Source organism: Procambarus clarkii, chromosome 60 (genome assembly GCF_040958095.1).
Source record: "Procambarus clarkii isolate CNS0578487 chromosome 60, FALCON_Pclarkii_2.0, whole genome shotgun sequence".
NCBI lineage: Eukaryota > Metazoa > Arthropoda > Malacostraca > Decapoda > Cambaridae > Procambarus > Procambarus clarkii.
In genome coordinates, this window is record NC_091209.1 from 17,302,651 (window position 1) to 17,328,207 (window position 25,557).

General features: G+C 42.2%; 1 protein-coding gene across 2 annotated transcripts; it reads left to right on the top strand.

Moving 5' to 3' along the window:
- The first annotated feature begins 283 nt into the window (after positions 1–283).
- On the top strand, positions 284–25,170 carry LOC123766747 (streptococcal hemagglutinin). 2 transcript variants are annotated; one of them, XM_045756087.2, is made up of 6 exons: positions 284–645; positions 11,805–11,901; positions 13,836–14,004; positions 14,352–14,507; positions 16,256–16,443; positions 17,949–25,170. In XM_045756087.2, the coding sequence occupies exons 1-6, from the start codon at positions 491–493 to the stop codon at positions 18,300–18,302; spliced, it is 1,119 nt and encodes a 372-aa protein (XP_045612043.1). In that variant the 5' UTR covers positions 284–490; the 3' UTR covers positions 18,303–25,170. The 2 variants fall into 2 exon arrangements, with proteins under 2 accessions (XP_045612043.1, XP_069163714.1); XM_069307613.1 differs by lacking the exon at positions 284–645 and adding an exon at positions 837–916.
- The last annotated feature ends 387 nt before the right edge of the window (positions 25,171–25,557 follow it).

Here is a 25,557-nt window from a genome sequence, read left to right on the forward strand (position 1 = left end):
TGTCATTGTGCAATATATCACTACCATCACATGCACGTTGAGCCGCCCTGCCGTCCTGGCAAAAATTTACCACAGATGTGCCTCAGCCTGGCGTGGCCCGCCAAGCCCATTGGTCCGCCGACAGAGCGGGCGGCGCGTCATTGGAGGAGCCAGAAAGAGGAAGTGTTGCGATTGGCTGGAAAGTGAACCGGGGTGACGCGTCCACCAATGGTATTCTCGGCGTCCTCCGAGTCCATTGTTACCAGTACGGAGCGAGAAAATAATGCAACTTTACGCCACTTTCTCTGGCCTTACCGACGTCTTTGATCATTTAAATTAATTTGGAGTTTAGGACTATAAGAACCCAAGAGGTAGTGACGGAGGAGAAGGTGTGAAGCGAGGGAGAGGAGCGGTAAATAAGGGGTGAATGAGGGCTGTGTATGAGGCGCGCGGTGGCAGCGTTGTCATGGCCGGAGCCTGACGTGAGCTCCGCTGTTGTTGAGTCTCCACCATGGCCGCCGCCGCTATGAACGACCCCAGGATATTCTTTAAACAGGCCACCACTGCTCAATTTGAATACGTGTACAATTTATACGAGGAGGCGGTGAAACTGAAGGCGGAGCAGAAGAACAAGAAGCCCGAGGAGTTCCTGAAGCTAGACATATGGTAAGCCGGGAGGAGACAGAGAGAGAGAGAGAAGTTAAGCATGTCATTGAACCTTACTTTGTGTCGGGCCGAGCCTCCTGCCCGAGCCTCCCGTCACACGCTCAAACGTCAGTGTATTTGTATTTCCCGCCCGCTGGGGGCTGCGGGTGGCGTGTGTGGTGGTGGTGGCCAGGTGGTGGCGGCGGGCGTGCCACCCGCACGCCCACATGCACGCCCGCACGCCAACCCTAGACTTGGCAACGCCGCCGACCCCCCTCAAACCCCTACGCAGGTTTTATTTATTTATTTCTACCTCCTCACACACACGTTTGTGTGTGTTGCGTGCGGCGGCGGCGAGTGAGTGAGTGAGCACGTGTGGAGGTGCACGTGGCAGGGCGCGGGCGTGAAGGGGGGGTGGTGGGCGGCTGTGTGGTGGGGGGGAGGGGTGGTGAGCACGCGGCACGCGGCCTCCACCACCACCACCACCCTGGTGCTCCTGTTGTGGCACTGGTTGTGGTGTGGCACTGGTTGTGGCGGTGTTGTGGCACTGGTTGTGGCGGTGTTGTGGCACTGGTTGTGGAGGTGGTGGTGTGGCACTGGTTGTGGCGGTGGTGTGGCACTGGTTGTGGCGGTGGTGTGGCACTGGTTGTGGCGGTGGTGTGGCACTGGTTGTGGCGGTGGTGTGGCACTGGTTGTGGCGGTGGTGTGGCACTGGTTGTGGCGGTGGTGTGGCACTGGTTGTGGCGGTGTTGTGGCACTGGTTGTGACGGTGGTGTGGCACTGGTTGTGACGGTGGTGTGGCACTGGTTGTGGCGGTGGTGTGGCACTGGTTGTGGCGGTGGTGTGGCACTGGTTGTGGCGGTGGTGTGGCACTGGTTGTGGCGGTGGTGTGGCACTGGTTGTGGCGGTGCTGTGGCACTGGTTGTGTTGCACTGGTCGTGGTTCTGTGGCACTGGTCATGGTGCTGTATTGGAGGCCACTGATTTGTATTCGTTATACTTAACAATGTTCTGGGGGGGGGGTGCTAGGTGCATGATGCTGTACTGTACTTGGGGGGGGGGAGCTATGTGCATGATGCTGTACTGTACTTGGGGGGAGTGCTATGTGCATGATGCTGTACTGTACTTGGGGGGGGGGTGCTATGTGCATGATGCTGTACTGTACTTGGGGGGAGTGCTATGTGCATGATGCTGTACTGTACTTGGGGGGGGGGAGTGCTATGTGCATGATGCTGTACTGTACTTGGGGGGAGTGCTATGTGCATGATGCTGTACTGTACTTGGGGGGAGTGCTATGTGCATGATGCTGTACTGTACTTGGGGGGGGGGGAGTGCTATGTGCATGATGCTGTACTGTACTTGGGGGGGGGGGGAGTGCTATGTGCATGATGCTGTACTGTACTTGGGGGGGGGAGAGCTATGTGCATGATGCTGTACTGTACTTGGGGGGGGGAGAGCTATGTGCATGATGCTGTACTGTACTTGGGGGGGGGGAAGCTATGTGCATGATGCTGTACTGTACTTGGGGGGAGGGAGTGCTATGTGCATGATGCTGTACTGTACTTGGGGGGGGGGAGAGCTATGTGCATGATGCTGTACTGTACTTGGGGGGGAGAGCTATGTGCATGATGCTGTACTGTACTTGGGGGGGGAGAGCTATGTGCATGATGATGTACTGTACTTGCGGGGGGGGGGGGAGTGCTATGTGCATGATGCTGTACTGTACTTGGGGGGGGGGGGGAGTGCTATGTGCATGATGCTGTACTGTACTGGGGGGAGTGCTATGTGCATGATGCTGTACTGTACTTGGGGGGGGGGAGTGCTATGTGCATGATGCTGTACTGTACTTGGGGGGGGGGGAGTGCTATGTGCATGATGCTGTACTGTACTTGGGGGGGGGGGTGAGTGCTATGTGCATGATGCTGTACTGTACTTGGGGGGGAGTGCTATGTGCATGATGCTGTACTGTACTTGGGGGGGGGGAGTGCTATGTGCATGATGCTGTACTGTACTTGGGGGGGGGAGTGCTATGTGCATGATGCTGTACTGTACTTGGGGGGGGGGGAGTGCTATGTGCATGATGCTGTACTGTACTTGGGGGGGAGAGCTATGTGCATGATGCTGTACTGTACTTGGGGGGGGAGAGCTATGTGCATGATGATGTACTGTACTTGCGGGGGGGGGGGGGAGTGCTATGTGCATGATGCTGTACTGTACTTGGGGGGGGGGGGGAGTGCTATGTGCATGATGCTGTACTGTACTGGGGGGAGTGCTATGTGCATGATGCTGTACTGTACTTGGGGGGGGGAGTGCTATGTGCATGATGCTGTACTGTACTTGGGGGGGGGGAGTGCTATGTGCATGATGCTGTACTGTACTTGGGGGGGGGTGAGTGCTATGTGCATGATGCTGTACTGTACTTGGGGGGGAGTGCTATGTGCATGATGCTGTACTGTACTTGGGGGGGGGAGTGCTATGTGCATGATGCTGTACTGTACTTGGGGGGGGGAGTGCTATGTGCATGATGCTGTACTGTACTTGGGGGGGGGGAGTGCTATGTGCATGATGTACTGTACTTGGGGGGGGGGAGTGCTATGTGCATGATGCTGTACTGTACTTGGGGGGGAGAGTGCTATGTGCATGATGCTGTACTGTACTTGGGGGGGGGAGTGCTATGTGCATGTTGCTGTACTGTACTTGGAGGGGGGGGAGAGCTATGTGCATGATGCTGTACTGTACTTGGGGGGGGGGGAAAGCTATGTTCATGATGCTGTACTGTACTTGGGGGGGAGTGCTATGTGCATGATGCTGTACTGTACTTGGGGGGGGGGAGTGCTATGTGCATGATGATGTACTGTGCTTGGGGGGGGGGAGTGCTATGTGCATGATGCTGTACTGTACTTGGGGGGGGGGGGAGTGCTATGTGCATGATGCTGTACTGTACTTGGGGGGGGGGAGTGCTATGTGCATGATGCTGTACTGTACTTGGGGGGGGAGCGCTATGTGCATGTTGCTGTACTGTACTTGGGGGGGGGGGGAGTGCTATGTGCATGATGCTGTACTGTACTTGGGGGGGGGAGTGCTACTGGCATGATGCTGTACTGTACTTGGGGGGGGGGTGCTATGTGCATGATGCTGTACTGTACTTGGGGGGGGGAGTGCTATGTGCATGATGCTGTACTGTACTTGGGGGGGGGAGTGCTATGGGCATGATGCTGTACTGTACTTGGGGGGGGGGGAGAGCTATGTGCATGATGCTGTACTGTACTTTGGGGGGGAGGAGGAGTGCTATGTGCATGATGCTGTACTATACTTGGGGGGGGGGAGTGCTATGTGCATGATGCTGTACTATACTTGGGAGGGGGGGAGTGCTATGTGCATGATGCTGTACTATACTTGGGGGGGGGAGTGTTATGTGCATGATGCTGTACTGTACTTGGGGGAATGTTATGTGCATGCTGCTGTATTGCACTTTGGGGGGGGGGCACAACATGCACTACGCTGTGCAGCACAAGGGAGAACGTTGAGCTTGCTGCTGTGCTGCACAGGTGAGCTTTGTGCTTGCTACTGTGCAGTACAGGGGTAGCTTTGTGCTTCCTACTGTGCAGCACAGGGGGAGCTTTGTGCTCCCTACTGTGCAGCATGGGGAGATTTGTGCTTGCTACTGTGCAGCACAGGGGGAGCTTTGTGCTTCCTACTGTGCAGCATGGGGAGATTTGTGCTTGCTGCTGTGCAGCACAAGGGGAGCTTTGTGCTTCCTACTGTGCAGCATGGGGAGATTTGTGCTTGCTGCTGTGCAGCACGGGGGAGCTTTGTGCTTGTCGCTGTGCAGCACGGGGGAGTTTTGTGCTTGTCGCTGTGCAGCACGGGGGAGCTTTGTGCTTGTCGCTGTGCAGCACGGGGGAGCTTTGTGCTTGCCGCTGTGCAGCACGGGGCAGCTTTGTGCTAGGCGCTGTGCAGCATGGGGGAGTTTTGTGCTTGTCGCTGTGCAGCACGGGGGAGCTTTGTGCTTGTCGCTGTGCAGCACGGGGGAGCTTTGTGCTTGCCGCTGTGCAGCATGGGGAGATTTGTGCTTGCTACTGTGCAGCACAAGGGGAGCTTTGTGCTTCCTACTGTGCAGCATGGGGAGATTTGTGCTTGCTGCTGTGCAGCACGGGGGAGCTTTGTGCTTGTTGCTGTGCAGCACGGGGGAGTTTTGTGCTTGTCGCTGTGCAGCACGGGGGAGTTTTGTGCTTGTCGCTGTGCAGCACGGGGGAGCTTTGTGCTTGTCGCTGTGCAGCACGGGGGAGCTTTGTGCTTGCCGCTGTGCAGCACGGGGGAGCTTTGTGCTAGCCGCTGTGCAGCACGGGGGAGCTTTGTGCTTGCTGCTGTGCAACAACTACATCCCCCCCACCCCCGACTAAGTGGGGGATGTGCATAATGCATGCTGTATTGGGTGAATGGGTTATACATGTACTCGCCTAGTTGTGTTTGGTGATGTGTGGTACACTGAATGGGGAGGGATAAGTGCATGATGCATGCTGCATCCAGTTAGAAGGGTTGTACATGATGGGTGCTCCCTGGGTGGGAGGGGTTGTGCCTTATGCATGCTGTGCTGTGTGTGTGTGTGTGTTGGAGGGGGGGTGGGGGTTGTACATAATGCATGCTGCACTAGGTGGGGTGTGTGCGTGCACATGCTGCATAGGTGGGTGTGTGCGCACATGCTGCACTAGATGGGGGGGGATTTGTATTGGATGCACTGACTTGTTTATATTGCCTCATACATTGTATAATGACCAACCACTCTGTGTTCCAAAGAGAACGTGATGAACAACTTTAAAGGATACCAGATCATCCAGCCTGTGACTCATACGTCAGGCTGTGAGCAGCCTTGTTGACCAGATCACTAATCAGCAGGCCTGGTCACTGCCCTGGTCAGTGACTGCCTGGTCACTGACCAGGGCAACGTTGACCCTTGGAATCGTCACTAGGTCAAGTCACCCTCTCAAACATCAAAGAGGGTGGGGACAATGTCAAAATATTGGTAATATGTGATATGATGGGAAATAAAAGTACTGTAATGTGTGTAGGTGTGTGACTGTAATTCCACGGTCACCGTGAAGAAGTGGTAAAACTCGCCTGGCGTTTCGCGAGTGCTTTGTCCTAGGTTTGTATCCTGACTGGGGAGAATTTACTGGGCGTCAATTGTTAACTATAGCCTCTATTTACCCAGCAGTGAATGGGTACCTGGTTGTTACACGATTTGGCGGGGTCGTATGCCGGGGGGAACTTAGAATTACGGACATGCCCGAAATGTTATGCGTGCTAGTGGCTGTACAAGAATGTAAGAACTGTGCAATTACCCAAGTGTAATTACCTAAGTGTAGTTACAGGATGAGGGCTGCACTTGTGGTGTCCCGTCTTCCCAGCACTCTTTGTCGTATAGTATAACGCGTTAAAAGTACCCTTTCAAACACCCCCCCCCCACATAGTACTGTGTGTGTGTGTGTGTACGTACGTATGTTTATGAATGAATGAGTGTACGTACGTATGTTTATGTATGAATGTGTGTGTGTGTATTGTGACAGGTTGTGGTATCGTAGCTATACTGAACCAAGATGGTATGGCTCTCCTGCACATAATGAAAAAAAAATGCTGCTATTGGCCCTGCAGTGTGTAAGTTGTACCTACCTTGAGGCTACCTTGAGGTGCTTCCGGGGCTTAGTGTCCCCGCGGCCCGGTCGTCGACCAGGCCTCCTGGTTGCTGGACTGATCAACCAGGCTGTTAGACGCGGCTGCTCGCAGCCTGACGTATGAGTCACAGCCTGGTTGATCAGGTATCCTTTGGAGGTGCTTATCCAGTTCTCTCTTGAACACTGTGAGGGGTTTGCCAGTTATGCCCCTTATGTGTAGTGGAAGCGTGTTGAACAGTCTCGGGCCTCTGATGTTGATAGAGTTCTCTCTCAGAGTACCTGTTGCACCTCTGCTTTTCAACGGGGGTATTCTGCACATCCTGCCATGTCTTCTGGTCTCATGTGGTGTTATTTCTGTGTGCAGGTTTGGGACCAGCCCCTCAATTATTTTCCACGTGTAAATTATTATGTATCTCTCCCGCCTGCGCTCAAGGGAGTACAGATTTAGGCTCTTTGCACTCTGCACTTTGGGAGTGCGCTCAAGGGAGTACAGATTTAGGCTCTTTGCACTTTGCACTTTGCACTTAATGTCAATATAATTTAGGCTCTGTAGGTGGAAACAAATAAAAATCAAATAAATAATTACACAATTTACTGAAATATTAATGAACATAAATGCCCCTGAAAATACTTGGCTATCATGTAATGCAAAAGTGAACAAGTTAGTATGATCTTAAGTGTAAAAATAAACTACAGTATAAGCAATGAAGAAAAGCATAAAGATATACTGGTGTACTGAAGACAGCTACCATACCACCATGGCATCAATCACACGATGTTGGCTGAAGGCGGACGACGGGTAAGACACGAAGGTGATCCTAGAGCACTAAGGGAGAGACTGGCTCTCCAGGAAGGCAGCGCCCTTTATATAGTCCAGCGGTGATGACTTATCCAGTGTCAACGTGAGGTGGACATCTGGTCAACTAGCAAACTGCTCGTTATGGCTGGTGGTGCCTTTGTGTTGAGCTGTACCACTGTTAGTTGAAGGCGGCTAACTGCTTGTTTGTGGGGTCAAACTACCGGTTAGCAGAGGCGCCCAGCTTGCCTCTTGAGTTGTACCAGGCCGTGCCAGGCCCTGGAGGGTATGGAGAGGTGGCAGGACTGATGACTCATCTGGGCTGGTGTAGATGTATACTTCCAGTGCAGAGGCATTGAAGGTGAAGGGAAAAGGCAGTTCCACTGCTATGCAGGGGATTTGTGTGACAATATAAAAATATATATGTATATACATATACAAGAGATGTATTCATGTATACAAGGCAGTTTAGCCAAATGTGAAATGTAGCCTACGTGTAATCTGTGGACTACAAGTTGTTTATGAAAAGAACTGTAATGTCATTTATTATAAATAGCAAGTGAGGAAGATAAGAATTGATTGAAGTTTGTAGATTAGGCTAATGTATGTAACGTGTGTTTAAGTCAGCATTATTGTTTACTGTTGTTTGAAGAATACAGGACTAGAGAAACATTTCAACTGGGCAAGTTAGTTTATGTAGCGCTTGCGACAATTGTGGTGTTACCTTACTTTGAGGTTTTTTCGGGGCTTGGCGTTCCCGTGGCCCGGTCGTCAACCAGACCTCCTAGTTGTTGGAGACAATATTAACAGACATACCCCAGAGAACTGTACAGTACATACATCTGATGGCTCATGGACCACAATATTTGATAAGCTTTTTGATCACTAAAATTTCTAATTTCACTGTGCTGGTGACTGGTCTGCAGTGTTCACATAAGTCACTTCTTAATACAGTTAGCATGCTGGGTAGGCAGATGGATACAGCAATTTCAGTTTGATACCATAGAATTTTACAAAAGATAAATTTGCTGTGCCTCTTATTGTATAAAAGTAAAAAAGTGATATATGTGATACTATTAATTTAATGTTTCATAATCTTGTAATTGCACACAAGGCTGCAGGTATTCCCGATGATGATATTTCTCATTAGTATAGTGGTGTTATTTCATGTAGCTGTGGACTCCCCGACATGTATGTCGATTGATCCTTTGTATCTGACCTGTATCTTATCTCTAGTTATGTTTCCTGCTTTTGATAAGAGATCGACATAAAAGCATTGGAACTTTAAATAGGCTATTGCACAAGTTTTAATACGGCATCATTCCACCTCTTCACTAACTTTGGGAAGGACACATCTGGAACAATTTGTTTCTGCGAAGTGCAAATTTGTACATAAAAATAATAATCTATTTGTCTTTGCTTACTAAAAATGTACAATAAGCCTGATCATTCCATTAATAATTGTTATTAAACTTTTTTCTAGATTATCTTGTTTTCATAAATTATACAAAACATTACAATTCTGGCTGTACTGAAATTTTGTTCAGCAGTGTAAATATTTACACTGCTGAACTATACTTACACTTGACAAGCTTATAATTATAGACATATTAAAAAGCATTAATCTGAGTGATGTATACTGGTACTGTGTAGGTAATACACTGGTGTTGGTGGTAGTAGTACTGTAGAAATAATGGCAACAGTACCAACAGCACTGTAAGTGGAATAAATCTAAAAAACAAATTTGCAATTTACCAACATTAAATGGTGTCATAAAAGATTGCAGTAAGTAATTGAAAATAGCAAATAAACAAGATTACCTGGAGGTGTTTCAAGGGCTTAGCGTCCCCGCGGCCCGGTCGTCGACCAGGCCTTCTCGTTGCTGGACTGGTCAACCAGGCCTTCTCGTTGCTGGACTGGTCAACCAGGCTGTTTGACGCGGCTGCTCACAGCCTGACGTATGAATCACAGCCTGGTTGATAAGGTTTAAGATGCATACATTTTGAGGATAACTAACATTGATTATACAATCAATTTATTGAAATCTGCATAGCCCTAGCATGTTACGTCAAGACTTTCAGGGACTTGCATGGATCAAAATTACTCCTGTAACATTAGCAACACTGATCTGATTTCAGTGCATTTTAAAATTCTTGTCGGCAAGCCAACTTTTGTGATGGTAATTAATTAATTCCAAGTACTGTATTCAGCTGGGGGTATCTCTGATTTCTTTGCCAATTAGTTTTTATTCTATCTTGTAGACCTGCTACACCATTATATGCATCACTCCTTAGTTTTATTTCCTGACAATTGAGTTTATATATTTGTGGTGACGTTTAAGAGGTCAGTGGTGTGAAGTACTTAAGAAGAATAGTAACCCTTTAATCTGGTACAGAGCCATGCTTTGAGGAGCCTTTCTAACGCCTGTAAGGATCGTCTGGTTAAGTTGATAAAAGGATGCTTGAAAAAAGGGCTGATGATGGTTATTAGATACACGATTCCCTTCGAACACATCAATATATCATTATGTTGATATGTTGGGGTCCTTAACCTAGGGGCCCATGGACCCTCATGGTCCACATTCAAGCAGAGACATTGACTGTTAGATAATGTTATAATTTTACCAGGAATCTAAATGACCAAATTCACTCGCGGTGACATGAGTCCGACTTTCAGGTGTCTAATAACATCAGAAAAATCGACAAGTTTGCATTGAGGATACAATATGCTGCTGATGTGAGCATTTTTTTTTTTTTTTTAAATACTGTACTTATCTTGAATCTCTGCCCATTAACTTTAGTTTTAAGATCTAAATTAAAAAAAAAAAAGTCCAACGAGTTGAAAGCAACTACAGCACATTTACCAAGATTGATTGTCACCTTGTGCAATGACTAACTCATTTATAACAGCAAAGATAATCTTACACCTTGCTACCAGCAGTGCTCGGTGTCATAATCACACTCTGCTTCTTTCTGTCCCTTTGCATGTGCCTTTCCACAAGAATGTGTTTAGTTCACCCATGTGGTCAGAGCATTTTGATGTTTCATATTCTGATGGTACTGTCATCCCTGATGATTTTCACATGCACTGCCACTTCATTCAGTCGATTGATTCAAATGTTTATTCCATCCTAATTGGTCTGCAGCATGTATTGTTGAAGCTCTGCTTGATGCTCTACGTCATTCAGGGTTGTGCCTTGGTTCGTCCTTTATCCAGAGCTTGTATGTTGAAACCTGTTCTGTCTTAAAAGGATCGTCATTATCAGTGCAGTAATGTCTTTGATATTTCACATGGTCCCTACAACACTACCATGCTGTAGGGAGTTGTTGAACACTCCCTACTGTTGGCTACTACTGCTTTGGTACTACCTGTTTCTTCTTTTTTACTGCATGTACAAGATAATCTCGGTACACATTTTCAATTTTTCTCCTTACTGTTTCTACTTATTTCCCATGGAGGGTCTTGTGAAATTTTAAAAGGCCCTGACCCACAAATGGAAGGCTTGTACTGCTACTGTTATGAAACTTCTACGTGAATATTTTTCCTGCCTCGTGCACTATTTTCTGTTCACAGATGGGTCGAAGTCTGCTGACAGTGTTAGCTACTCCATCGTTTTCCTGATCAAACCTAAATGTGAGCTCATCCCCAGAGACTAGTATTTTCAAAACAGAGCTTTTCAATTTTGTATGTTCTATGGCAGCTAAATTTTGTGCCAACGTTCCTTTGTTAATTTGGTAGACTCGGTGTCCTCATGGTTCCTAGTGCTTGAATTAACCCTTCCTATTGTGTGGTGGTCAAAATCCAGTATTTGCTGTTTCTTGTTGAATTTTGCTGGATACCTAGCCAGATTAATATTAGAGTATTTCGAATGACCTTGTGGATGTTGATGTAGAGGAGGCCATTTGTGCCTATTGCAGCTTCCATAAAGGAATTCGTTATTCAGATTCCTATCTTAATCACTTGTACTACAGTAAGAGATGGCATACAGTTCTCTTAAATGTGACCTATCACTTATTCCCACTGTCTTCCTCCTTCTCCTGTATTGACCACATGCCATTAATCCATGAGCATAATCCAATTGAACAACACCCTGCCCCAAATTATCTGAAATGCCATTTGTCCCATTAGTCACACCTCTTAGTGTCCCGATTTTTCAGAATTACAGTAAGTCTTGCTCTCTCAAAGTCAGTCACATTTGCCCCTCAGTAGACTCCTAGGAAAATCCTGTGCCATTGATGTCACTCATCTTGTCTTTTTGTGCTTGCATTCACATCCTAAATGACATTTAGAACCTTTTGTATCAACTGTGATACAGGTGGTGTTAGTCTTTACAGATTAGTGCCGTCTTTTGATAATTACTCACAGCATTGAAGTGCTGTATCATTATCGGGTTATGAGGTACAGTAGAGTTAGTATCGGTCAAAAATAAATATGGGTGCACCTCTCAAAAGCACTACTGTATATAATACTTGAAAGTGAATCAAAATAAAGTTTTTTTAGGTATTATATTTTTCAAAAGCTTGACAAGCGTGTAAATTCATCATGGTGCATGTTAACCATATCTTTTCAGGCGTTTGTATAATACGTTTCTAAAGGTAAAGAATTACTGTTATATCAGTCTTTTAACATACTAGTACTACAATAATGTGCTTGAATTTGACATAGTGTATATTGCATATTTTAAATATTTAATTTCAATATTTCTTCCATCAGGTATCAAAAAGAGTTGCCGGTTAAGATAAAATCCAGAGGGAAAGATGCACACCTCACCCATGAAGAACTCTGCCTATGTATGAAATGGAAACTCTCGGTAAGCCACTTCGACATATGCCGTCTAGTCCTTCATTATCGGACAATCTCACGTTTGTGAGCAAGGTGTATAGGTGCATTGTGATGGGAGTTTGTGAGGCTTGTTGCTTTTTCCTCATTCATGGAAGTGCTACAGCACTGTTTAAATAAGTCAAGTAGTCTCAAAGTACCCGACTTTCTGAAGAGCAAAAGGTAACCAGAAAAAGTGAAAGCATTGAAGAGGTTCAAGGTAATTTGGGTAGATTTGTGAATTCTGTTATTATAATATGGTAAGACGTGCTATGGATGTAGCAATTTTATGTTTTAGTGAGGTAAAAGTTGTACTGAAAAATATTACTGTACTGTATACAGTACTGTACTATATTTTCATATGCTTCAATATATATATGCCTGGAAACCTTCTAAGTAACTTGAATAAATAATATTAAGGTTATGGCATGTATAATATGAGGAAGTGGAGCATATGGAAAACTAGTTGAAATAATATTTGAAACATGAACAAAAACTTAAATTTTAAAGATTATTTATACAGCCTGCAACTTAATACCAATCTTAAAATAGCGGTACATACTGGTCTAAACTGTACAGTGTAGTGATGCATGAGATATGGAAATGATCAGAACTTGCTATTACTAAGAGGAGACTCATTGAGGCATCTGCTTCAAGTTCATAAAGTTTATTACCCTGGGTTCATTAAGTGAACCTTCTAGAGGCATACCTTTGTATCAGTATCAGAGGTATTGGCTCATTTTCTTTGTACTATATGGAGGAGCAATCTTTTGCAAATGTCTTAAAACTATTGCACAACAATAAAACTACAATTTTAAAGTTGATATAACAATTTGTTTACCTCACCACTACTCATGAATGGGTCACTTGTGAATGGTTAAGCCCAGACTGAGTACTTCCTGAAAAAGCAAACTAAGAGGAGCCTTACCACAGCTGGTTGTCTAGCAGAACGCGTGCCCCTTAACCTAAAGCTCCATAACTCTGACGAGCCTGTGGATTGCCTAGATGGGATCACAGTGAAACAAAACCTCCCCCCCCCCATCCCCTCACCTGGAAGAATAGGAAGCAGTTGGTTTAGGACGACACATGTGCATTAACCTTGGCTAACACCTACATTGAGTTTAGTGTTGCACAACCAAGTAAGGCTGCCACCCACTTGGATTCGACAAAGTCTCGAAAGTACGAAGATAGGGATCACCATTACAATTTTTGTCCCGTTGCCTCAGACACTTTATGTAGAAGTACCACTAATTTTTTGAAGGATATGGTTTCTAAAGTAATTGAAACGAGACCCTAGAGCCCCCAACTTCCGTTTCCAGCACCTCAGTGTGGCAATACAGAGGGGAAATGCACACTGCCTTTATGGTTCCTGGCTGCCATCTGAGGAGTTGGAGGAACTAAAGACTGTGATAGCTAATTTTGTACTTTTTGCAATCAAAGTTGTAACCACACAATGTTGTAACTCATTTTGTGTAATAGTTTCAAATAAAATAAAACTACAAATATGTTGGGGAATGGTAGGAAGACAATATTCGGGCTTGGTTTGGAGGCCCACAAAGTTTCCCAAGGTACTACACAGCCTCTTCTTCGAGGCTGAGGGTCCCTACAAACGCAACCAGAGGTGTGGTACCATCTACTATATATCTATCTATATTTATTTTTATTAATTTTGTAATAAATTTTTTTTATTAATAGATATAATTTTTTCAGACATTTCTATTCCATGCCATTCAAAATACATTTTCATTTGATTGTCATTAGTTAACTTCAGTTTTGTAAATTAATAAGTTTACTTTATTTTATTTTGCTTAAACAGAAATGTTTAATACAGGTATTTGATATTTTGAGCCATTACAGTACTGGAATACTTTTGGGTGGTAAAAAGTGAAGCATTGGTCATACTTTAATAATTTATTTTTTTTTCAGCGTGGAAAGTTTTCACCCAGACTAAAAGACTTGATCCAGATGAACACTCCGCGCCTCTGTATGACAGAAACTAAAAAAGCTTTCCGTGCTTTGATGAAGAAGGAAGATTTGCCATCTGCCATACAAGCCTTGTGTAACTTAAAAGGTGTTGGTCCTGCAATGGCCTCAAGTAAGCACCTTAAGCAACTTGATTGTGTCTTATTTTGTGTATGCTGTAGTTTTGTATACATGGTTCGTGCACTAACCAGATATAAATTATAATGTTGATTAGTAGGGGTATATATAGTATGTTATAGTGTATATTTTAGCATTGTACCTTCCTTACATCCTTTACTTTGGCTACTTCTCTTGTTTCTGTAAATTCTAGCATTATCACCATTCCTTGCCCTTAATTCCTTTTAGTTAGTTATCCCTGTGAGTCATAAAAGTACGGTACTCGGTTATTGTATTGCATCCAATGTCGTCATAATTTTGTTTCACAGAATTCATTTTAAATTTTATCTATCTAAATTACAGCAATCTTGACGGCGGGCTGCCCAGAGTTGTGTGCCTTCATGGCCGACGAGTGTCTCTTGGCCATCCCAGAAATTGAAGGCATCGATTATACCACGAAAGAACTTCTAAATTTTGTGGAACAACTTAAGGCAGCAGCTAATAGGTTAAATAAAGAAGGTAGGAATGATTGTACTGTTTTATTTTTGGGTAATGGCAAATACTGTCTTAGGTTCGCTTATCTGGACTATATGAGAAGGACCCCTCACCGGATGAACCAGACATCAGGCCAAGCAGAATTTTTATCGATGAAGTCCAAAACTGACCATATTAAAGTATTTTTGTATCAACCAGCATAATTAGAATTTCCCCACACAGTGTAAATCAAAAATATAATTTAAAATGAGCTTCAGCTTAAATTGTTGTAGTTTGTCTTCTTGTTGGAAACTGTAGATCTTGAAATATGTAGTTATTGGAAATTTATGTAACCTAATATCTGGTTATCCTGATTTCTGTCCGGATATGGCAATGGCAAAGTTTTGCCAGAAAATTATCCAAAGTGCGATTTTGACAGGATAACCCAAATACTGGTACCTGTACTGTATTTGGTTCAGCATGCTTTGGAAAACTGAGCTAATACAGTACCATACATGTATACACACCAAAAAGGACTTTACTAGTCATTTGTATGAGGTGGGAAGGGAGAAGGATCAAGTTGTGAATAAGGCAAGAATTGTTCTATTATATATTGGTTAATGACATATTAAAGCTAGTATTTTTAATGTTACGAATGAGAGACCGAGTGGAAGGCAAGAAACATTATGGGGATACTGTTTATGCACATGAAAACTTGTTAAAAAAAAGAGGGGGGGGAGGGAATAATCTGCTTACTAAGGATGTGTGTGTTCACTGTGTGACACCTGTTTTAATAAGATAGTTCTTAGAACTCATTAACCATCATTAGTAATTGGCTGGGTTGCTCTTGATAATAATATGCTCATTGGAAGTCTAGCAGGGAAGTAATTTTAAATTTTATGCCAGAGACCAGGTCAGGAATACACAAAAATCCATTACTAGCAGATGCATCAAAATCACGGAACCACCACATGCGTAATCACTAGTAATGGCGGGGGTCAGTCACTGTGTGTCTGTGTTTAGTAAAAGTCATTATGCCGGGAACAAATTATAATACTCTCTATATAAATTTGCTAGCACTGGCAGCAATGATGATGATAAACAGTAACTTTTATCCAAACAAGTAATAGAATAATTGTGCACACACCACTAGAGGCTAATATCAACTGTGAACTTGCTGCGAGAGCCATACAATAATTTATGGCATACCTGTCAAATACACTATCACTCAAGAATAAGAATGAAAAAAGTGATTGAAATTGTTATACAAACTCTTTATTTTATAATGAATACCTTGTACTGTATAATCATTCAAATCATACATAGTTCTTTTCCAACCTGGTTATGAACAGGTGATGAAAAATTCACACATTGTTAAGTAATCTATAGGAACTGTTCCAAGATTATAATAAAGTTAGTTACATGCAATTTCTATACATTCCTGGCACTCATATCCTCACCTTAATACATTCTGCACAAAAGTTAGATTATGGTGTATTAGGTTGATGTAATATGAGCTATACAAGATAATTTGTACATTGTCAAGATTTTTAGAATTTTTTCCTTACCACTAGATGGATGCATTTTTGGTGTATGACCTGTTTCACTAATTTTCCAACTTGTTACTTGTCAGCTACATAAATATTGAATGGGGTATTCTCTTCTGCCCAGGGCCTTTCCTAGTAAGGGAAAAATTGTGATGAAAGGTCTTTGGATATCAGTATATTATGTTAAAAACATTTTGCCTTTACTACTTTTTTGTACTTTGGCACTAATTGTCATTTTTAATTCAGGGAGTTCAACTATGTGGAACCCCCACAAGGTTGAGATGGCACTCTGGGCATACTTCGTTTTGGCAGACTTGAAGAAGGATCTCCTTGGAGACATGCCTGGTAACTCCGCTACCACTACATCCTCGTCCACACAGCAACCAACGGAGAATGGAGATTCTCAGACGGAGTCTTCTCAAAAAGCAAAAAATGTAGGTTAAACTTGGTTATGATTTTAATAACTTGCTTGATAGGTTACAGTATTGAACATCTTTCATAATAAGAATATGATAAGAAATAATCTTTAAACTCTTCAATAATAGAGATCGCTTGGGGCGGGGGTCAGTTGAACCATACGTATTCTAAGGGGTAACAATAAATAAACTTTAACTTTCCATTTTGATAATATATATTTTAAGATGATCCCTATTTGTCCAAGTTTCACTACTGTAAAAAGAGTGAAAAAAGAAATGACATCTAAAAAAAGATTTTGACCATGTGGAAAACTCTTGATATTTACTAATGAAAATAGTCCTAGTTTATAAAAGAGAATTTGAAAATTTTGGAAAAAGTCTTAGTTGCTAGCAAAAAGTATTTGAATAATCTCATACCACTTTGAACAAAATCTACATTTGAAAATCTTTACTGTAATGCAAAATGTTATTTGGTAACGAAGGCTGGCAATCATAAAATTTCAACGAGCTAATAATGTAGTACATAATACGTGTATTTGATGAGAATTGCTCTGAAATTGAAATGAGTGTACATCTGAAAATGTAATGCCTCGCCTCCTGAGTAAAATGCATTCAGTGATTATACCACCAGTGGTTGATGTATTTATTAATATATTTCTTAAAACGTTAACATTCTTATTGATGGGGATGCATTTCAGAATTAACATTCCTAAAAAGTCAGCAATTTTAATGTCGGTGTAACCACAAGGCAGAGGTATGTTTAGACATATTTTACCGAATTTAATTCTTATTTTTAAGTGTGTTTGCATGATTCTGATTTGGACTCCCTTATTAATTTAGATTATATGAGACAAACCACAGTCACAGTTATGTGGAATGCAACTACCGGAGATTCTTGACAGCAATCTGTGAAGTTTTTGTATTTCTATTTTCTGCAACCAACATACAGTAATTGATGTCTACATTAAGTAACAGGATTTTATTGTTATAACAATAACCATTTAAAATTTGTCGTCCCTTCACTTTCTAGTGTGTGGTTTGGTCAACATATTTCAGCCACATTATTGTGACTCCTTGTCTGCATAGGACAGTCTCAATTTTTATTGGACTTGTTAGGTGGTCAATCTGTGCCTAATATACCAACACAAACTTTCAAACCTGGTTTTTCACTATTGGAAGCAGTTTTATAATCAATTGCTTTGTAGTTTGTGGTATAGTTCTCACTGCCACCTCCTTGTCATCCTAGTCTTACCTTGCCTAACCCTTAACATACTAAGGGGAGGAGGTGGTCTGGCATCGATAATATAGCCTTAAGCACCAGCAAGGTGCTGGTGCAGCTATTTTGCTGGATTATGGTGGGGCTTGTTTCTCCACGAGGCTGTATAGTGTGTGTGTTTGTGTTGTATGTTTTTTTTTCTGGGATGGTTCCTTTTTACCCTATGATGGTGAAAATGTGATGATCACAAGTTTTGCTACTGCATTCAAAACATTTACTTTATACTCAATAAGTTTTGTGTTTACAGGGTGGTCCAATGCCAGAAGAGAGCAATGACTCGATGGACTCTGCTTTTGCCAACAAGGAAAATTTCACGGCAAATACCAATGGCACCTCTGACGCAGAGAATAGCAGAGCCTCGGTCATCTTAAACTGTGAGGACACAAATGATTCAATGGCTGTGTCTGAAGCTCCAAGTGAGGCCTTATCTGAGGCCCCAAGTGAGCCAGCATCAGAGGCTCCCAGTGAATCCATTAGTGAATCAGATACTCAAGATGTGCCCAGCCAGATATCCAGGGCTGCTTCTGCCAGCTCAGTCTCCGTCAACCCTCCAGACAACACTGACGAACCGGCACTGAAGAAAATGAAGGTGGACGAATAGTATGTGGAGTGAGGTGGCTTGCATACTGTACTACCACCTATGTGTTGAGTGAGGTGGCTTGTGTACTATTATTACCACCTGAATGTGGAGTGTGGTGGCCTGCATATTGTACTGCCACCTGTATGCGAGTGCGGTGGTTTATGCACTACAGCCACCTCTGTCTGATCCCACTCTACCCTCTGCCCTCTTCTTTGCTACCCTTAACAGGCCTGGCAGCATCACATGGTGTATGGGCTTGTGGGGGGGATGTAACACTGTTGTGACAAAGAACCTGCCTCACCAGCAGTATCGCACTACCCCACACATCCGATCCCCCCATCCTTGTGCACTCTTGTGTAACATACATTCCAAGAGGCTTTTTATCATGGAGAGATGATCAATATTTTGTACACAAACTTTCCAGTTTGCAGCTCAAGTTAGCCATGGCAATGGAGTGTGGCCAGTTCAGTGAATTCTAGATGAGATCTGTAGTTCAAAATGCAGAATATGATTGCCTCTATGGGCATGGAATAACTGTCTTTACACAACTAGAAAATCATAAGCATTGGGTTAAGACTACCATTTTCTCTGCTCAGAAGAGTACCTTCCCCACTGGTGGGTTTGGCACGCAGATTGGGGTACTTGTAGTTTTCATTTGTCATTTGCATGGAGGACTGCCATTCTTCAAACTAAACACGTATGAACTGCCCATCTGATCCTGAATCATTTGTTGAGCCCATCCACAGCTGTCACTGTGCCTTGGGCAGGGCCTGCACTACCTCATTGCTTGCCTTGCCAGGGCTCTGTGACTTTTGAGTGTTTTTATTTAACTTTTTGCATAGAGTTTTTATATATATACAGTATATATATATATGTGTGTGTGTCTATATATATATATATATATATATATACATATATAAGTATTTTAGCCAGTTTTACCATTTTAAGGAGTTTGTGCAAGGTTGGTTGGATTTTGAATGGTGCGATGTGCGCTGTGATCTCCCTTCTATCAAAGTACCATCACAATCCTCAGTCCACTGCCATTGTTGAGAGTTAGTAACACCATCTATCACTTCCTCATTCACCAGTATTGGTCCTTACTTTCCATAAGGGTTGATAATTGGTGTCTGCCATGGTGTCATCCCTAAAGTAATTGAGTGGCGTAAGTGACAACAGTGTTACATGTGCATGTCCAAGACCCCGCCTCCCTTCACCAGGGCGTGGCCTGTGTTAGCTCAGCGTACTGATATTCCACCCCACTATTGGAAACTGTTGCTCCCTAGAAATGGCAAAACGTTGTAATCTGAATATTGGATTGTTGAAGTAGTGGTAAAGAAAAATAGTATGTATTTCACCATGCAAGTGTTATTTTTTTTTTATTTGAAAGTGCTTCTTAAAATAAAACTGGTTGCACAAATTTGAAAAACTCAAAATACAGGAGTGTGAGACTTCATGTGTTCATTCACTGCTAACCGTTTACTAATATAGAAATGTTACTCATTGGTAAATTGTACCAATGTGCAAAATTGATGATGATGCAGGTTGTGGACAACATGTTGGCACTGCAAGACGGGCGATGAGCAGCAGTGAGTGCTGCTGTCAAATTCGTGCCGTTATTGTCGGTGAACCAAGAGCTGGGCACAAGCACGTTTAACTGTCGGAATATATTTGTTAAAGCAAAATTATACCATGCTAAGAGGATCAGAATATTATTGCACAGCACTTATTAAAAGTCCATGGATGGGTGTTGTGATTCACTACAGCAACAAAACAAATTTGGGGACTTATCGCCATTGCCTCGGTAGCCGAGGATTATCTCGGTATTTATTTTCATTCTTGTCACACAATTCTCTAGCAGTTAATCAATAGGAATTTTTGAGAAAGAGCATGCACAAAAGTGAAGGGTGGAACTGTGCATGTTCCCATACAAAACACACCATGCTTTACACCTGACCCATGAGAAGTACATAGTACCCCTGCATGTTACACCATATTCTACATTCATAGTCCAGACTTACAAAATGAGTAATCTCTCAATTAAATCATACATTTTGTTGCACATACATGCATGTGCACATGCACACGATGTGAACACTCATTCACTCGCTCACCCCCTCCTGCCTTCTGTGGCTTTGTGTATTCAGGCTGCCTCTTCAACACATCTTTATCTATTTATACATGTTTGTATTTATTTTCAGTAATTTTTCTTAGTTTTATTATAATGTGAAATTAGAAATTTCACACAGCTTATTCATAAAATAAAGGCCTTAGTATTGACATGCAGTGGATGTCTTGTGGCTTGCATGTCAGCACTGAGCACCGTTAAGAGACTTTGGGCGGGTCTTAGTCTATCCCAAAGGAGGAAGGATGTGTCCTCTTGGCCAAGGGTGCACTTTGCTGGTGGGGGTAGGTAGAAGAATTTAATTTTTCGTACCCAAGAGGCTCCTGCACTGTAAAGTTTTATCAACATGACCTGGACAGTGGTTCTTCTTGGATTGCAAAAATGTTTTGCGTTCTGTCAAACACTAATATTTTGGCAGGAGATCACCAATTTTTCTTAAGAGCAGGACTAGCTGTGCATCACCTTCATCTTTTTCTCTCTTGTCACCATGACCTTCCTCGGTAAATTGCCACGGATATGCCAGGGGAGTTGCCTCTGCTTCACTTCCAGACTTGGGCACCCAACCTTTAGGGTTATTCTGGAAAGCCGTTTTTAGATACTTCGTAAGCTGGGTGCCATCAGCAGCAGGCTGTCTGTCAACGTATTGCAGAGGAATTCGGCTGGTATTATGCTTGAATCTTGTACATTAATATTTTTAAAACTGTATTACTGTAGATGCCTGCGGTTGCTGGTGGCTGCAGTTTTTAGTTGGTATTTCTCAAAAGTTTGAGCATATAGTGGTTGTCAGCAATTTATTGGTTGTAGTATGTTGGTATAGCTGTTGAACCTTTGGCATGGCTGCTCATAGATATTACTTAATACTTCATATTCTCAAGTCAGGTGTAGGAATATTGTGTTGGTGGGTATGAAATTGTGGGGAGAGGGGAGGGAGGGGCTGGGGAACTCATGGCTTCCGTGACCCTTCTTCCCAGCAATATCCTGCCTTGTATAGTCTCATGAAAAATGCTTATTTTTCTATATAAAAACCTGAAATCAAGTATGGCAATGAGTGCTTCGTCACAGCAACACAACACGAGCTGTTTCCTTAACATACACACACACACACACACACACACACACACACACACACACACACCTTTCTTTTCTCCCTTAATCCTTCCCAGCCTACTCCTGTCACTCACCCGGGGAAATCATTGACTGTTGTGGGTCCGGAGATCATCATCATCATCATCATCATCATCATTGGCGTCATCATTTTAGGTAGTTGTAGGTGTCATTATTATTTAATCAGTAGACTTGCACACAAATACCTGAACTCTGGACCAGGGGGATGTCCGGATGTGCCGCCCCAGGTCTCGTTTCAACCAATTATTACTGAACAATGAAAAGTTATTATTAATGAATAATGAAAAACTGGAGTGAATACTACCACAGATATGGCCTTACACAACAGGAAGATTTGGTGTTTTAGTATATTCTATTTCAGTTTTAATGTGATAGAATTAGTTCAAATAAAGGATTCACACCAGGACACCCCTTCTTTTAATATCCATCTTTCTATCGGTCAACTGAGTGCTTTTCTCTTGCTTGATGCGAGCTAACGGGCTTCAAATTTGGTGCTTGGACATTGCATAATGTTAATGAGATGGGAGGTTGTCACACTAAAAAAAATTGTATGTGGAATTCCTTTGCACTTGCCATACAGCTTCAATGCTCACAATATGGAAATACAATCAGTTAAGTTAGCTGTGGTATATTTAATGCTGGGTGGCTAATGTAAATGGCTTCATATACTTGTTGCTACACAGTGAACATTCATCCATGGATATTATTAGTGCTTTCTTTTAAGAAAATTGTCCCAAGTTAAAATGGTACTTAGTCTCATATGCAAGTGAAGAACTTTACATAAACTTTGCATATCACATTTACCAACTTGTGAACTAGATCATATTAGTTTACTGATCAATGAGGAACATTTGAAAGTTTATACACATCAATATTGCATCAGGGGGTGGTGGTATATGTTTGTATGGGTTATATAATACAACTTGTTGGATTGGTGACCAATCTGGATAAATCATCCTTTAAAGTGAGGATGTATGAGCAGCTTATGCAGAGGTTCTGTGTACAATATCAATTGTATGCAAGAGTTATTCAGTGATGGTGAATGTTCAGTATGCACATGTCAACATTTTGTGAGGGCATTGTAGTAAAAATGCAGTATGTTGGGTCCAGCAGTAGTGTAAATCATTCGGTGTGCAGTTAGTATGTTAACCAAGCAGGGGTAAACTGTCTTTTCAAGAGATCTCACCCTGGCAGTTTAGCATTAAGAAAAATGCAGTAGATTGCTGTGATCAAGATAACTGTGGGAGATGCCAGGACAACTACCAATATGTACAAAAGTGTCCAAGGGATGTAGGATGCATGGAGAATAAATCTTCACAATATATCTTGATAGGAGTGAGAGATGAATGTGCACAATGAAGTGTGGGTGGGGGAGTAGGTGTGGAAGTTTGCATGAGGAAGACTTGATAATAGTCTACTGGTGTATCAAGGTGGTGGGTATATAATCTAGGATTTAACATTTTCCTCAGGGTATGTGTAGTCCCTTCACAGTATTGCCAATATTTTTCTACCCAGGAAAATACTTCACAAAAATCTAAAAGTCCTTTTATTTTTTTTTCTGGTTAACAAAATGTAAAACCTCAGCATTATACATAGTAATATATTTTGTTTAAAAGTTACGTGACTAGTAAAGCTGACTGATCTCTCGTGGACAATGTGTACGGCTTAATTACCAAAGAATGTGGACAGTGACGTGATGCTCTTGTTGGTGTCAAGTGGATACAGACTCTTAGTTAAAACTGTCGGGATGCAAGGGGTGGCTCCTTTGGTACCAAAAGTTCTTGTGGGGTATCTCCCTCATGCTCATTATAGTGACATAGATCTGCCCGTTGAAAAATTATCAAGAATTTTTCCACAATTTTGCAGTTGTAAAAGTACTGTATGTCATTCTGGAAGTAAAACTTTGTTTCAGTATAAAACTTAAAAAAAAAAAAAAAAATTATAAGAGGCATAATGAGCAATCCTTTACATCTCAACAATGAAACTGCCACAAATTTTGATAAAATCATTGATTAAATTTGATAAAGAAAACATGGTTTCCAAAGTCAACGATTGATACCTTGAAAGTTAATAAAGTATCGTACATTTTCATTTAATTGTTTCAATACACAAAGAAATCACATTAACGTGATGTATCGATGGGAAAATCGGTAGGAGGCTTCGAGGTACTCCCAATGAAGGTGTACCCAGCACACAGGCTCCAATCCTCCTCACAGCTCCTACCCCTTTTCTCGGTTGTTTCAATATTACTAGAGGTCTGTATTTCACTTGTTCACTGACAGCCATAAAGGTTTGATTTTCTGACAACTGTTGTCAGAATGTGTATATAAGCTCTTGTGTCAAGTTGGTGTCAAATGAAAATCCAGCAGTTATGTCGACCATGTATGTAATACATCGGCTGCAGCAGTAGTATGTGCCCTGATGGATGATACATCAGCAACAGTATGTGCTCTGATGGATGATACAGCAGCAGTATGTGCCCTGATGTATGATACATCAGCAGCAAATGTGCTCTGATGGATGATACATCAACAACAATATATGCTCTGATGGATGTTACATCAGCAACAGTATGTGCTCTGATGGATGATACAGCAGCAGTATGTGCCCTGATGGATGATACATCAGCAGCAAATGTGCTCTGATGGATGATACAGCAGCAGTATGTACTCTGTTGAATGATACATCAGCAGCAGTATGTGCTCTGATGGATGATACATCAGCAGCAGTATGTGCTCTGATGGGTGATACATCAGCAACACTATGTTCTACAACACATAATGGTTGATTACTTGCTTTCATTTTCATTACAATTTCTTTGGGATCTCTTCACATATATAGTTACATGGACAATACATTTGGAAGTTTTCAAGTATATTAATTAAAAAAAAAATTAATGCTAAAACTTGCAAGCATATCTTCAGATGACCTCAAAGTTGCTTTCTTAAATCCAGTTAGAGTTGAATAATTTACAATTTAAAATATGCAGGTAAAAATGTCAAAAAAGTACTGTAAATTAGCTTTTAAAGAGTATTGGTCACATCCTTGCATTTGTTGAATTTTACCTTCCATTGCAGAGATTCCTCCATGGGGTATTTATTAGTGATATGTATATGAAACCTGCAAATTGATCAAATATACATTAATTGGTGCCACAAAAGTAATTGCTTAACTTTGTAAGTTTTGTTCATACAGTACCGTGTTAATGGAATTGTTGTTGTGTCAAAATTACTTGACATTTACCTTCTAGGGTATTTAGAGCTGTCACAAATTTAAACAAAAGTAAAATTGTAAGTTTTGAGCACTAAAGATATCCATCAAGTTTTAGCAGATGACTGATTTTTAAGAGATGCTATGTATTTAAACATCCTGATAATTCCTGCTGCTACTTTTACTTAAGAGCAGAAGAGGTTGTCACAGCAAAGCCACACCAAAGGTCACTGCATCTCAAAAGATTCCAGATAAAAGAGCATACCAAACCAGTGCATGGTATAGTGGAGGTCAAGAGTCACACTATTTTGGAATGGGCAGAAATTTTGTCCATTTTTTATAGGTTTTAATCATTTGTTGTGACTCCTGCATTTTAGGACATTACATAAAAAGTGGCATGTAGAAAGCTTAAATAAAGTCTTTAAAAATTTGGCTACACATATTTATGCTCCTACATTTATTAAAAATCTGTTTGTCATAATTTCCTGCTTAGAATGAGATGATGTAAATAAAGCCTCCATGTAGTGTACCATGATTAAAGTACCACTGTAAGTTCAAACTATTATGCACAATTTTCATAACTTATACTTGACATTACAACACATGTCCTACTGGTCACAATTTCCTTCACTGCACACTTAAACCATCCACATCCTTCAATTGTTCAGTACTGTACTTTTTTTTTTTCCTTCATTTGTTTTTCAGAATACAGTATTGATAATATTGCATGTGTCAGGAGATATTTCCAGACAATCTGATTATTTAGAATGTATCAAGTTTGTTTAAAATTTTCCAAATTGTTGTTGCTGCATTTTCCTT